At 44.5% G+C, this 14,116-nt stretch overlaps 1 protein-coding gene across 2 annotated transcripts in view; it reads left to right on the forward strand.

The window, feature by feature from the left end:
• Positions 1 to 14,116, forward strand: part of cfap99 (cilia and flagella associated protein 99) — a 248,906-nt gene that overhangs the window by 54,165 nt on the left and 180,625 nt on the right. For both annotated transcript variants that reach the window (XM_068029224.1, XM_068029223.1), the window contains exon 2: positions 3,968 to 4,095. In XM_068029224.1, the coding sequence (XP_067885325.1) occupies positions 3,985 to 4,095 (111 nt within the window). In that variant the 5' untranslated portion in view covers positions 3,968 to 3,984. The remainder of the gene's footprint in view (positions 1 to 3,967; positions 4,096 to 14,116) is intronic.

Here is a 14,116-nt window from a genome sequence, read left to right on the forward strand (position 1 = left end):
ATTAACCTGGACAGAGCTGTAAGGATTATAGACCTGAAGGAGGTAGCACAGTATTGTCTCAGGCTCCTTCAGCATATCTGTGCTGTACTTCCAAGCTGGGCCTGGTAGAGTTGACTCTCTCTGTTTCGTACCATCAGGGTCTGACAGTTTGGCCTATGTGCCCCTTATGATCACAGGCTCTCGATGGTTCTCTTTTGTCAACTGCTGTCCTGCAGGAACATTACTACTTATAAAGAGAAGTGAATATTAGGTGTCAGTGTTGGCTCTGTAGTAGCACTGAGTCAGATAGTCACATAGTTGAAGCTCCATACCAGAGACTTGAGCAAATAATCTAGGCTGACAGTCCAATGCTATATTAAGGCATTTTCAGATGAAACTTTAAATTAAGGCCCCACCTGTTCGGTCAGGTGCATGTAAAAGATCCCATTGCACAATTTGAAATAGAGCAGGGGAGTACTTCTGGTGTCATGACCAACATTTAGCAATCAAGCAGCATCATTGAAACAGGGTATTTGATCATTTATCTCATTGCTGTTTATGGGACCTTGCCATGCATAATTTGGCTGCTATGATTCTCTCCATTACAATAGTGACTAGATTTCAAAAGTACTTTAATGTCTTCCTGAGATCATGAAAGGTGCCTTATAAATGCAAGTTATTTCTTTCCTTAAGAGAATATTTAATTAACAAACGTTACCTTTCTATGGCATATTAAAAATTAATAAATTTAATGTTTGCCCATAACCAGTCCCCCTAAATATAAAGAAAATCTCATATAAAACGGGGTTAAAAATAACCAGAGAAAAAATTAAACATTGGGAATAGGGAGTGGTGTGTCACTTTAATGGAGTGCTAGAGAAGACAGTAGTCGAGTTAGAATCACCTAGACCTCAGAGAGAAGATAGATATGACTGTATAGCTCAAGAATGTGGAGGAGGCTTGACATTGCTTAGTAGCGCTCCAAATATCCTGCCTCTCCTCTTTTGCTGCTTTACTTGAACCATTTCTCTCATACTTCTTCAGGATTATGCCCCAAGATGTTGACTTGTCTTTTCTCTTTACAAATGCGAACTAACCTGCTATGTATTTCCAGCCTGTTCTGTTTTATTTCAGATTATCATTTATGGTAACACCCAGGATGTTGATAGTGGGCGATTCAGCGATCGTAATGCCGTTGAATGTTAAGGGGAGATGGTTAGATTCTCTCTTGTTTGAGATGGTCATTGCCTGGCATTTGTGTGGCACGAATGTTACTTGCCACTTATCAGCCCAAGCCTGGATATTGTCCAGTTCTTGCTGCATTTCTACACGGACTGTTTCAGTATCTGAGGAATCACAAATGGTGCTGAACATTGTGGATCATCAGCGAACATCCCCACTTCTGACCTTATGACTGAAGGAAGGTCATTGATGAAGCAGCTGAAGATGGTTGGGGCTAGGACACTACCCTGAGGAAGTCCTGCAGTGATCTCCTGGGATTGAAATGTCTGACCTCCAACATCCACTACCATATTCCTTTCTGCTGGCTTTGACTCCAACCAGTGGAGAGTTTCCCCGCTGATTCTCATTGACTCCAGTTTTGCTAGAGTTCTTTGATGCCTTATGCGGTCAAATCTGCCTTGGTGTTAAGTGCAGTTATCCTCAGCTCACCTCTGGAGTTCAGCTCTCTTGTCCATGTTTGAATGAGGTCAGGAGCTGAGTGGCCCTGTCGGAACCCAAACTGAGCGTCAGTGAGCAGGTTATTGCTAAGCAAGTGCCGCTTGATAGCACTGTCGACAACACCTTCCATCACTTACTGATGATCGAGAGTAGATTGATGGGGCGGTAATTGGCTGGGTTGGACTTGTCCTGCTTTTTGTGTACAGGACATACCTGGGGAATTTTCCACATTGCCGGGTAGATGCCAGTGTTGTAGTTGGACTGGAACAGCCTGACTAGGGGCACAGCTAGTTCTGGAGCATAGGTCTTCAGTATACCACTCTGCCACCACCTCTGCTGGGTCTGTGTTGCCGGTGGGACAGGACATACTTGGGGATGGCGATGGCAGTGTCTGTCAGGTATGATTCGGTGAGTATGACTATGTCAGGCTGTTGCTTGACAAGTCTGTGGGACAGCTCTCCCAAATTTGGCACAAGCCCCCAGATGTTAGTAAGGAGGACTTTGCAGGGTCGACAGGGCTGGGTTTGCCGTTGTCATTTCTGGTGCCTCGGTCGATGTCGGGTTGTCCATCCGGTTTCATTCCTTATTGACTTTGTAGTGGTTAGATACAACTGAGTGGCCTGCTTGGCCATTTCAGAGGGCACGTAAGAGTCAACCACATTGCTGTGGGTCTGGAGAGACATATAGGTCAGACCAGGTAAGGATAGCAGAGTTCCTTCCCTAAAGGACATTAGTGAACCAGATGGGTTTTTACAACAATTGACAATGGATTCATGGCCATCGTTGGAGTAGTTTTTATAATTCCAGATTTTTATTAATTGAATTCAAATTCCACCTTCTGCTGTGGTGGGATTTGAACCCAAGTCCCCAGGGGAATACCCTGGGTCTCTAGGTTACTAGTCCAGTTACAATACCACTACCACTGCCTCCCCCAAAAAAGGCCAGAGGTCAAATGAGGAGAATTTTTTTTGCACAGCCTGAAATGCCTGAAAAGTGGAAGCTGATTCAGTAATCACTTTCAAAAGGGGATGGAATAAATATGTTAAGATTAAAAAGCTCCAGGGCTGTGTGGAAAGGGCAGTGGAGTGGGAGTAATTGGATAGCTCTTTCAAAGAGCCGACATTGGTACGATGTGCCAAGTGGCCTCCTTCTGTGCTAGATCATTCTATGATTACAGTGTGTTAGCTTGTGGATAAACCTTGGCAGTAATGTACCAGCTCAGCTGGTATTCACTGTTGCCTTGAGTCAAAAAATTTTTCTTCAAGCCCCACTCCAGGATTTGATTATGTAATCCCAGTTTGACACTCTACTGAGAGGCTTTTTTTGGCCAAAGTTCTATCCTTCAGATAAAACCACTTGTTCCAGTGACACAGCTCAAAGTAGAGCAGGAAATTCCCCTAATGTCTTAAAGAAAAAGAAAGACTTGAATTTATATGGCGTCTTTCAAGACCACAGAACATCCCAAAGCAAGAGGGGAATAATTCAAACCTCTACTGTTCCTTTTCAAATTTGAGTGGTCATTAGCTCGTGACCTCTGTTGAAAACTTGCAGGCTTTGAGTGATAACAGAATTAATCTAAGCCATGCTGTAGTGGGTAAATTAAAGGACTTGTAATATAGACACTTTGATGAGTAATCCACAGAATATGAGTTCAGATCCCACCAGGGCAGTTTGAGTATTTGAATTCAATTCTAAAAATATGGAAATAAAAAGCTTGTATCAGTAAAAGAAAAGCAAGACTTGCATTTATGTAGCGCCTTTCAAGAGGACAGGATGTCCCAAAGTGCTTTACAGCCAATGAAGTACTTTTGAAGCGTAGTTAGGTGTTGTAATGTAGGAAACACAGCAACCAATTTACGCACAGCGAGCTCCCACAAACAGCAATGAGACAATGACCAGATAATCTGTTTTAGTGATGCTGGTTGAGGGATAACTATTGGCCAGAACACTGGGGAGAACTCCCCTGCTGCTCTTCAAATAGTGATGTGGGATCTTTTATGTTCACCTGCGAGGGCAGGCAGGGCCTTGGTTTTTCATCTTAGCCAACAATACTCCTTTCTCAACTAGCATTACCAAAAAGCAAATTAATAGGCCATTCAACTCTTTGGATCTTGATGCATACAAAATGGCTGTCATGGTTGCTTACATAGACAATAGTCACTTCAAATTGATTTGTTGCAAAGTAGTTTGAATTCCTGAAATACTTGACAAGATCCCATGTAAGTTTTGCTACAAACCTGCTGGATGCTCCTAGGCTCTGTAAAATGAATTCTTCTCTTCACACACATTTACTCTTTCCTCCCAACAGGTTCTTTCTATTTGAACATGTCAAGTTACTCACAGCTTCTATCAGATGTTGTCCACTTGCTGGATCAGTTTGATCCTCAAAATCACAGCCTTGATCACTTTGTAAGTGAAGCTGCTAAAAACTATCAGGTAAGGGAAATAAAGTGTGCACATTGAACAGATCTCCATAGCAAACTATTGGGTACATTTCAGAAACATAGAAAGGGCCTTCAGGGCTTCAAGCTGCCTTTAGCCAAATGTTATTTTCGCACTTAGTTGAGCAAATTGTCTTTGACACAGAGATTAGCATTTTAGTTATTGTTAATAGAGGTGGCACTGACTGCAGTTCGCGATTTGATTTTTGCAAACGCATTATCTACGATCTCATTTTATAATTTAATGCTATATTTGGCTCTATCAATTAGTTTCTGTAGAAAAAGTACAATGTGAGTAAAAAGAGGTATTGTGACATGGGGAAGCGGTGTCACTGGACCAGAGACCCAGGGTATTCCCCTGCGCACAAGGGTTCAAATCCCACCTGAAGATGGAATTTGAATTCAGTTAATTAAAAGAAAATCTGTAATTAAAAAGCTAGTCTAATGGTGGCCATGGAACCATTGTCGATTGTTGCAAAAACCCAGCTGGTTCACTAATGTCCTTTTAGGGAAGAAAATCTGCTTGTCTTACCTGGTCTGGCCTACAAGTGAGTCCATGTGACTCTTAAAATGCCCTCTGAAATGGCCACCCACAGGTGGCGGCACAGTGGTACACAGTCGGGAGGGAGTTGCCCTGGGAGTCCTCAACATTGACTCTGGACCCCAAGAAGTGTCATGACATCAGGTCAAACATGGGCAAGGAAACCTCCTGCTGATTATCACCTACCACCACCCTCAGCTGATGAATCTGTACTCCTCCATGTTGAACAGCACTTGGAGGAAGCACTGAGGGTAGCAAGGGCGCAGAATGTATTCTGGGTGGGGGACTTCAATGTCTATCATCAAGAATGGCTTGGTACCACCACTACTGGCTGAGTCCTAAAAGACATAGCTGCTAGACTGGGTCTACAGCAGGTGGTGAGGGAACCAACAAGAGGGAAAAACATACTTGAACTCATCATCACCAATCTGCCTGCCGCAGATGCATCTGCCCATGACAGTATTGGTAGGAGTGACCACCGCACATCCTTGTGGAGACGAAGTCCCATCTTCACATTGAGGATACCCTCCATCGTATTGTGTGACCGGTGGGCCTGTTTCTATGCTGTACGACTCTATGACACTACCACCGTGCTAAATGGGACAGATTTCAAACGGATCTAGCAATGCAAAACTGCTCATCCATGAGGAGCTGTGGACCATCAGCAGCAGCAGAATTGTACTCAACCACAATCTATAACCTCATGGCCCGGCACATCCCCCATTCTACGATTACCATCAAGCCGAGGGATCAACCCTGCTTCAATGAAGAGTGCAGGACGGCATGCCAGGAGCAGCACCAGGAATACCTCACAATGAGGTGTCAACCTGGTGAAGCTGCAACACAGGACTACTTGCATACCAAACTGCCTAAGCAGTATGCGATAAACAGAGCTAAGCGATCCCATAACCAACAGATCAGATCTAAGCTCTGCAGTCCTGCCACATCCAGTCGTGAATGGTGGTGGACAATTAAACAACTTAGAGGAGGAGATGGCTCCACAAATATCCCCATCCTAAATGATGGCAGAGCCCAGCACATCAGTGCAAAAGATAAGGCTGAAGCGTTTGCAACAATCTTCAGCCAGAAGTGCCCAGTGGATGATGCACCTTGGCCTCCTCCTGAAGTTCCCAGCATCACAGATGCCAGTCTTCAGCCAATTCCATTCACTCCGTGTGATATCAAGAAACGACTGAAGGCACTGGATACTCAAAGGCATTGATCCCTGACAACATTCCGGCAATAGTACTTGTGCTCCAGATCTAGCCGCGCCCCTAGCCAACCTGTTCCCGTCCAACTACAACACTGGCATCTACCCGGTAATGTGGAAAATTGCCCAGGTATGTCATGTACACAAACAGCAGGACAAATCTAACCCGGCCAACTACCGCCCCATCAGCCTACTCTCAATTATCAGTAAAATGATGGAAGGTGTCATTGGCAGTGCTATCAAGCAGCACTTGATACTCAGTTTGGGTTCCGCCAGGGCCACTCAGCTCCAGACCTCCTTACAGCCCTGGTTCAAACATGGACAAAAGAGCTGGACTCGGGGTGAGGTGGGAGTGACTGCCCTTGACATCAAGGCAGCATTTGACCAAGTATGGCATCAAGGAGCCCTAATGTAATGACCAGGTGAGAAATGTGTCTAGGGGTCTTTTGCTGTCTTTACCTGGTCTTATTGTAGCAGGGTTTTATTTTTAAACATACTGTGTTTTGAGCTCCCTTTTGTGAATCCTTGTTCACCGCTTTCCAATTATAAGACAAAGAAACCAATTCACAGGCTTTCTGAGGTTTAACGAAAGATGAAATTTTATTAAAACTTAAACTTATACTCTAATACGGTTCACACCTACGGATATACGACGCGCCCACGCTAGCATGCACATACGATACACACATGCAAATAGGGACAGAAAAGAGGAGAGGAAATAGAGTAGTGAGGGGTTTGAGGCAATATCAGAAGAGTTTCTTGTTTACTGTGCTTTGAGCTCACTTTAGTCCTTTTGTAAGTGGTCTTGCTTTTCGTTGGGGCTCAGTATTCTTAAACCTTGTTCACTGTGGGAGACTTTTCTCTTTTTGAGGTTCACATGTCTTCACAAGGTTCAGTTCCCTGAGAAATGAGCAGGCAGACAGGAGAGAGCTCTTCTCAAACCAGGAGTCAGGAGCTTTCTGATTTCAAACATTCTGTTGGAAGCTCAAATTCAAAAACTCCAACAGTCAGTCAGTCACAAAACCAAAACTGATCTGACCACTTCTTCTTTGTATTCGGCCATCTTAGTAGTTAACCTGGAATGCTTCAAAGGCTGGTAATCAAAAGTCCATTGTTGGTTGAATGTGTCAGGGCATGGTCCTTTGTCCCTTGTTCCAATACTGCAAATGTCTTTCCAGTCAGGGGCTTGCAATTTTAACTTTTAATGTTCATGTGGCGAAATAATGTGTGCCTAAGTCTTGGTAGGTGCGGGGCTTGCCTAACACCTAGCAAAACTGGAGTCAATGGGAATCAGGGAGAAAACTCTCTGCTGGTTGGAATCATACCTAGCGCAAAGGAAGATGGTTGTGGTTGTTGGAGGTCAATCATCTCACCTCCAGGACATCACTATAGGACTTCCTCAGGGTAGTGTCCTAGGCCCAACCATCTTCAGTTGCTTCCTCAATGACCTTCCTTCAATCATAAGGTCAGAAGTGGGGATGTTTGCTGATGATTGCACAATGTTCAGCACCATCCGCTACTCCACAGATACTGAAGCAGTGCGTGTAGAAATGCAGCAAGACCTGGACAATATCCAGGCTTAGGCTGATAAGTGGCAAGTAACATTCATGCCACACAAGTGCCAGGCAATGACCATCTCAAACAAGAGAGAATCTAACCATCTCCCTTTGACATTCAACGGCATTACAATCGTTGAATTGCCCACTATCAACATCCTGGGGGCTACCATTGACCAGAAACTGAACTGGAGTCGCCATATAAATACCGTGGGCTATAAGAGCAGGTCAGATGCTAGGAATCCTGTGGTGAGTAGCTCACCTCCTGACTCCCCAAAGCCTGTCCACCATCTACAAGGCACAAGTCAGGAGTGTGATGGAATACTCTTCACTTGCCTGGATGGGTGCAGCTCCAACAACACTCAAGAAGCTCGACACTATCCAGGAAAAAGCAGCCCGCTTGATTGGCATCCCGTCCAAAAACATTCACTCCCTCCACCACCCATGCACAGTGGCAGCTGTGTGTACTGTCTACAAAGTGCAATGCAGCAGCACACCAAAGCTATTCAGGCAGCACCTTCCAAACCTGCGACTTCTACCACCTAGAAGGACAAGGGCAGCAGATGCATGGGAACACCACCACCTGCAAGTTCCCCTCCAAGCCACACACCATCGCCGTTCCTTCATTGTCGCTGGATCAAAATCCTGGAACTCCCTTCCTTATAGCACTGTGGGTGTACCTACCTCACGTGGACTGCAGCAATTCAAGAAGGCAGCTCACCACCACCTTCTCATGGTCACCACCATTGCCTGACCAGCGACACCCATATCCCATGAAATGAATAAAAAATAAATGTCTTTTTTATCATTAATATATTGAATAACTCCCTTTTTCTTTATCTTTCTTGTGTAGCTTCGCCAGCAGCATATGGCTCAGCGGGTAGCCCTTTTGCCCCTGAGTCAGAAGGTTGTGGGTACACATCCCACTCTGGAGACAAAAACAAGAAATGCTGGATTCACTCAGCAGGTCTGGCAGCATCTGTGGAAAGAGAAGCAGAGTTAACGTTTCGGGTCAGTGACCCTTCTTCGGAACCCTGGAGACTTGTGTACAAAAATAGAAGCTGATCATCCTGTACAGTACTGAGGGAGTGCGGTGCTGTCTTTCAGATGAACCAATAAATTGAGGAGCAGGGGAGTTCTCTCTGGTGCCCTGGCCGATATTTACCCTCAATCAATATTACTAAAAACAGATTATCTGGGTGTTATCACAGTGCTGCTTTTGGGAGCTTGCTGTGCACAAATTGGCTGCTGCACTTTCTATATTACAACACTGACTTCATTTCAAAAGTATGTAATTGGTTGTAAAGCGTTTTGAATGTCCCGAGATGGTGAAAGGAGCTACAGAAATGCAAATCTTTCTTTCATTCATACCTGGATGCAGCGATACTCTTGCTTTACCTTGGAGCTTTGTTTTAAGTTGTGGAATTTCTTGCAGACAGCCTTCCAGGTCTTGGCAGTGTCAACCTCAGAATAGCCCAGTCACTGGCACACAGCCAGGTTGTCTGCATCCTGTCCCGTAGCTCATAGTCCCGCGACCCTGGACAGCCCACTTCTATCTCCTTCCCAAAATCCACAAACAGGACTGTCAAGACAGACCCATTGTTTCAGTCTGTTCCCGCCCCACTGAACTTATTTCTTCCTATCTTGACTCTATCTTTTCTCCCCGGTCCAGTCTCTTCCTACCTACATCCGTGACTCTTCTGACGCCCTACGTCATTTTGACAATTTCCAGTTTCCTGGCCCTAACCGCCTCCTCTTCACTATGGACGTCCAATCTCTCTACACCTGCATCCCCCACCAGGACGGTTTGTGGGCTCTCCGCTTCTTTCTTGAACAGAGCCCAACCACTCCCTATCCACCACCACCCTCCTCTGCCTGGCTGAACTTGTTCTCTCGTTGAACAACTTCTCCTTCAACTCCACTCACTTCCTTCAAGTAAAAGGTGTTGCCATGGGTACCCGCATGGGTCCTAGTTATGCCTGTCTTTTTGTGGGATTTGTCGAACATTCCTTGTTCCAGTCCTACTCAGGCCCCCTCCCGCAACTCTTTTTCCGGTACATTGATGACTGCATCGGTGCCATTTCCTGCTCCCGTCCGGAACTAGAAAACTTTATCAACTTTGCTTCTAATTTCTACCCTTCTCTCACCTTTACATGGTCCATCTCCGACACTTCCGTTCCCTTCCTTGACTTTTCTATCTCCATCTCTGGGGATAGGCTGTCTACTAATGTTCATTATAAGCCCACCGACTCCCACAGCTACCTCGACTACACTTCTTCGCACCCTGCCTCCTGTAAGGACTCCATTCCATTCACCCAGTTTCTCTGTCTCCGCCGCTTCTGCTCTGATGCTACTTTCCACGACAGTGCGTCTGATATGTTTTCCTTCCACTGTGGTTGACAGGGCCCTCAACTGTGTCCGGCCCATTTCCCGCACCCCTTCCCCTCCCTCCCAGAACAGCAACAGGGTGCCCCTTGTCCTCACTTTCCACCCCACCAGCCTCCAGATCCAAAGGATCATCCTCCGCCACATCCAGCATGATGCCACTACCAAACGCATCTTCCCCTCCCTTCTCCTGTCAGCATTCCGAAGGGATCGTTCCCTCCACAACATCCTCCTCGTCCATTCCTCTAATACCTCCACCACCTCGTCCCCTTCCCACAGCACCTTCCCCTGCGATCGCAGGAGGTGTAATACCTGCCCATTTACCTCCTCTCTCCTCACTATCCAAGGCCCCAAACATTCCTTTCAGGTGAAGCAGCGATTTACTTGTACTTCTTTCAATTTAGTATACCGTATTCGCTGCTCACAATGTGGTCCCCTCTACACTGGGGAGACCAAACTGAGATTGGGTGACTGCTTTGTGGAACACCTCCGCCCAGTCCGTAAGCATGACCCGAGCTTCCGGTTGCTGGCCATTTCAACACCAGCAACCCCCCCCCCCGCCCCACCCCACTGCTCTCATGCTCACATCTCTATCCTGGGGTTGCTGCAGTGATCTAGCGAACACCAACGCAAGCTCGAGGAACAGCATCTCATTTACCAATTAGGCACATTACAGCCTGCCGGACTGAACATTGAATTCAATAATTTTGGAGCATGACGGGTCCTCACTTTTTATGTTTAGTTATTTTTTCTTTTTTTCTTTGGTTATTTTATTCTAGGTTTTTTAGTTTGTTTCTACTGTGCCTACCCACTGTCTGTTTTTTTTTAATTTTTAATGTTTGTGCTTGGATTGCTTTGTGCTTCACAGTCTATTAACACCCTCTCTGTACTGACGCTTTGTCTTTCAGCACACCATTAACATACCAATTGCCTTTGTTCCATGACCACCTGGTCAGTTATTCTCTGTGACCTTGTCCTATCAACTCCTTCTCTTTTGTTATCTCTTGCCCCACCCCCGCTTTACTTGCTTAACATCTTCTACATTTCTAATATTTGTCAGTTCTGAAGAAGGGTACTGACCTGAAATGTTAACTCAGCTTCTCTCTCCACAGATGCTGCATGACCTGCTGAGTACTTCCAGCATTTCTTGTTTTTATTTCAGATTTCCAGCATCTGCAGTATTTTGCTTTTATTATGTCTGCATCCTGTGCAGTCTTGTGGGTCATCAATTACAGACAACAAAGTTCATGGCTATTTTTTCTAAAATGCTGTCAGTTAAAACCAGTATAATCCAGTGTGCTAACTGAGGATTTTTTTTATATCTCCAATCTGCCATTACTGAAAAATGTTGCGCTCTCCACAGCTGGGTGGATGAAAAGTGCACCATTTCTGCTAGTTAACTGGTAATTTGGCTGCTTGAAAAGTCTGGAAGAAGTATTATCTCAGGTTGTCGTTTGGATGGTTCACTCTTATTCTGAGAGTGAATAACCTACTCGGCAACATGTAATTTGGACTTAGATTTGTTAAATTGTATCTCAGGAAATTATACCTTTATTCACAGTTAAGGAAATTATACCTCTCAATAACCAAGGAACTTTGCTTCATGAGTTAAAAGGAGTGCAGAATGTCAGGTTCCCAAGTAGACGGGTCATCAAGCCCAGATGGCCCTATGTCCAGTTCCCAGTCTTTGCTGAATGTGTAATTGCTGTGTTACAGTTGGTCTTAGTTACCACCGAAGAAGGGTCACTGACCCGAAACGTTAACTCTGCTTCTCTTTCCACAGATGCTGCCAGACCTGCTGAGTGAATCCAGCATTTCTTGTTTTTGTTTTAGTTACCACCCTCCCAGGATAAGGATGGGGAAATCATCCAAGTTTCCTGCTCCTGGTCATGACTTTTGCTGGAAGTGTATATATGTGGGTGAGAACAGGGTCAAGCACAGCTGTGAAGCCTCCTAGAGGTCAAGTATCATGCCAGTACCCACTGTCAAGCTTTGCACAGGAACTGGGCATGGTACTAAGCAAGGGACTGGTGCCCATGAAACTGTACCCATGCAAGGAGTGCCGATGGAGGGGCAAAGAATGATGGGGAAGAAAAGGGCAAAATTGCTGAAAGCCATTGATAGATTTTTAAAATATATAATGGGTCCTGATTATGATTCTCAGTCCGAAAAGTGCTGCGGCCTTTTTGAATCCTAAACATCTTTTGATTGGAATTCCTTGAGTATGAGGCACCAACATGCTCTTGTTTTTAAATAAAAATAGATTCTTTATATGATGTCACTTTAAATGTCTACTGTAAGTTTTTTCTTACCGATAGACTTGTGTAAGTGCTATAAATGTTGAAGGTCAGGTACATCTGATTGTGCTCGTGAACAAGGCTGCTACGAGTTAAATGCCATTTATTTCCATTCAAAGGTTCCCTCCCTTCTCTGTTAAATCATATTGCATTTGTTTAGAGCCTTTCATGTCCTCAGGCCAACCCAAAATTTTTTACAGGCAGTGAATTACTTCTTTTCAAGTTGATTCGCTGTCACTTTGGAAGGCAAATTCAGCAGCTAATTTACTCACAGCAAGCTCTCAAAAATAGCAATGATGTTATAGAATTGTAGAATAGTACAGCACAGAAGGAGGCTATTTGGCCCATTAAGTCTGCACCATCTCTTTCAAAGAGCAATCCAATTAATCCAACTCCACAACTCTTTCCCCATATCCCTGAAATGTTTTCTCCTAAAGTGTCCAATTCCCTTTTGAAAGCCAGTAATGCATCTCTGTCCCTCTGCCCATCTGGCAGTACGTTCCAAACCCTAAACACTTGTTGCGTAAAAATGTTTTCCTCATGTCACCTCTGGCTCTTTTGCTAATCACCTTTAGTCTGTGCCTTGGTATAAATGACCAGTTAATCTGTTTTGATGTGGGGTTTTTTTTTGGAATGATAAACGCTTTCCTAGAGTCATAGAGTTATATGGCACAGAAACAAGCCCTTCGGCCCATCATGTCTGTACCTCAAGCACCTATCTATTCTAATCCCATTTTCCAACACTTGGCCTTGTGTGCTATGGCATTTCAAGTGCACATCTAAATACTTCTTAAATGTTGAGGGTTCCTGCCGCTACCACCCCTCAGGTAGTGTGTTCCAGATTCCAACCACCCTCTGGGTGAAATTTTTTTTCCTCAAATCCCCTCTAAACCTCCTGCCCCCGGTTATTGATCCCTCCGCTAAGGGAAAAAGTTTCTTCCTATCAATGCCCCATATAATTTTGTATAGCTCAATCAGGTCCCCCCTTAGCCTTCTCTGCTCTAAGGAAAACAACCCCAGCCTATCTGGTCTCTCTTCATAGCTGAAATGCTCCAGCCCATTTTCCTTGGAAAAATTACAACATGATTGTTTCTATCCAATTGAGCAGGTAGAAAAATTTAATATCTCATATGAAACATAGCAGGGTGAAATTAGACCTTGGCACATCTGGTTTCCAGGTGGAAGACAGGGCACAGAGGTCCAATTTAGGGGGCCAATCTCCTGCATCTAAACAGCATTGGAAATACCTATTGTTCATGCACTGTAGAGAGGTACCTAATGGCTGTCTAAAACAGACATTGAGCTCCTTGAATATGCTCATAAGGAGTCTAATATCTGTTTTTTGGAGCTATCCCAGAAATTTGTTCAACAACTTCCATAGCACCCTTAATGTAAAAATCCAAGGTGTTTAATGGAACAAAATTCACATCAAGCCACATAAAGAAAGCTTGATCTAAGAGGTAGGTTTTAAGGAGATAAGAGAAGTCATGAGGCGGAGATATTTACGGTGGGAATTCCAGAGAGGACCTTGGCAGCCGAAGGCACAACTGCAAATGTTGGAGCACTTAAAATCAGGGATGCTCAAAAAGCCAGGATTGGCAAAGTGCAGATATCTTCGAGGGCTGTAGGAATTTACAGAGATAGGGAGGGGCAAGGCAATTGAGGGATCGTACTCTGATTTTCTAACTGCATTGTTAAGACTTCCTTAATAATAGATTCCAGCATTTTCCTGACAACTGATGTCAGGCTTACTGGCCTGTAGTTCCTTTCTTGAATAGAAGAATTACATTTGTTAACTTCCAATCTACAAGAATCTAAGGAATTTTGGAAAATCATAACTAGTCCATCCACTATCTCTGCAGTTAACTCTTTTAGAACCCTAGGATGTAGGCCATCAGCTCCTGGCGATTTGTGAGATTTTAGTCCCTTAAGTTTCTCCAATATTTTTTCTGCAATGCAATTAATTACCTCAATCTTATTAGCCCCTTGGTTACCCTCTATTTCTGGCATGTAATTTGTGTCTTTGA

The sequence above is a fragment of the Heterodontus francisci genome, chromosome 4 (genome assembly GCF_036365525.1).
Source record: "Heterodontus francisci isolate sHetFra1 chromosome 4, sHetFra1.hap1, whole genome shotgun sequence".
Classification (NCBI taxonomy): Eukaryota; Metazoa; Chordata; class Chondrichthyes; order Heterodontiformes; family Heterodontidae; genus Heterodontus; species Heterodontus francisci.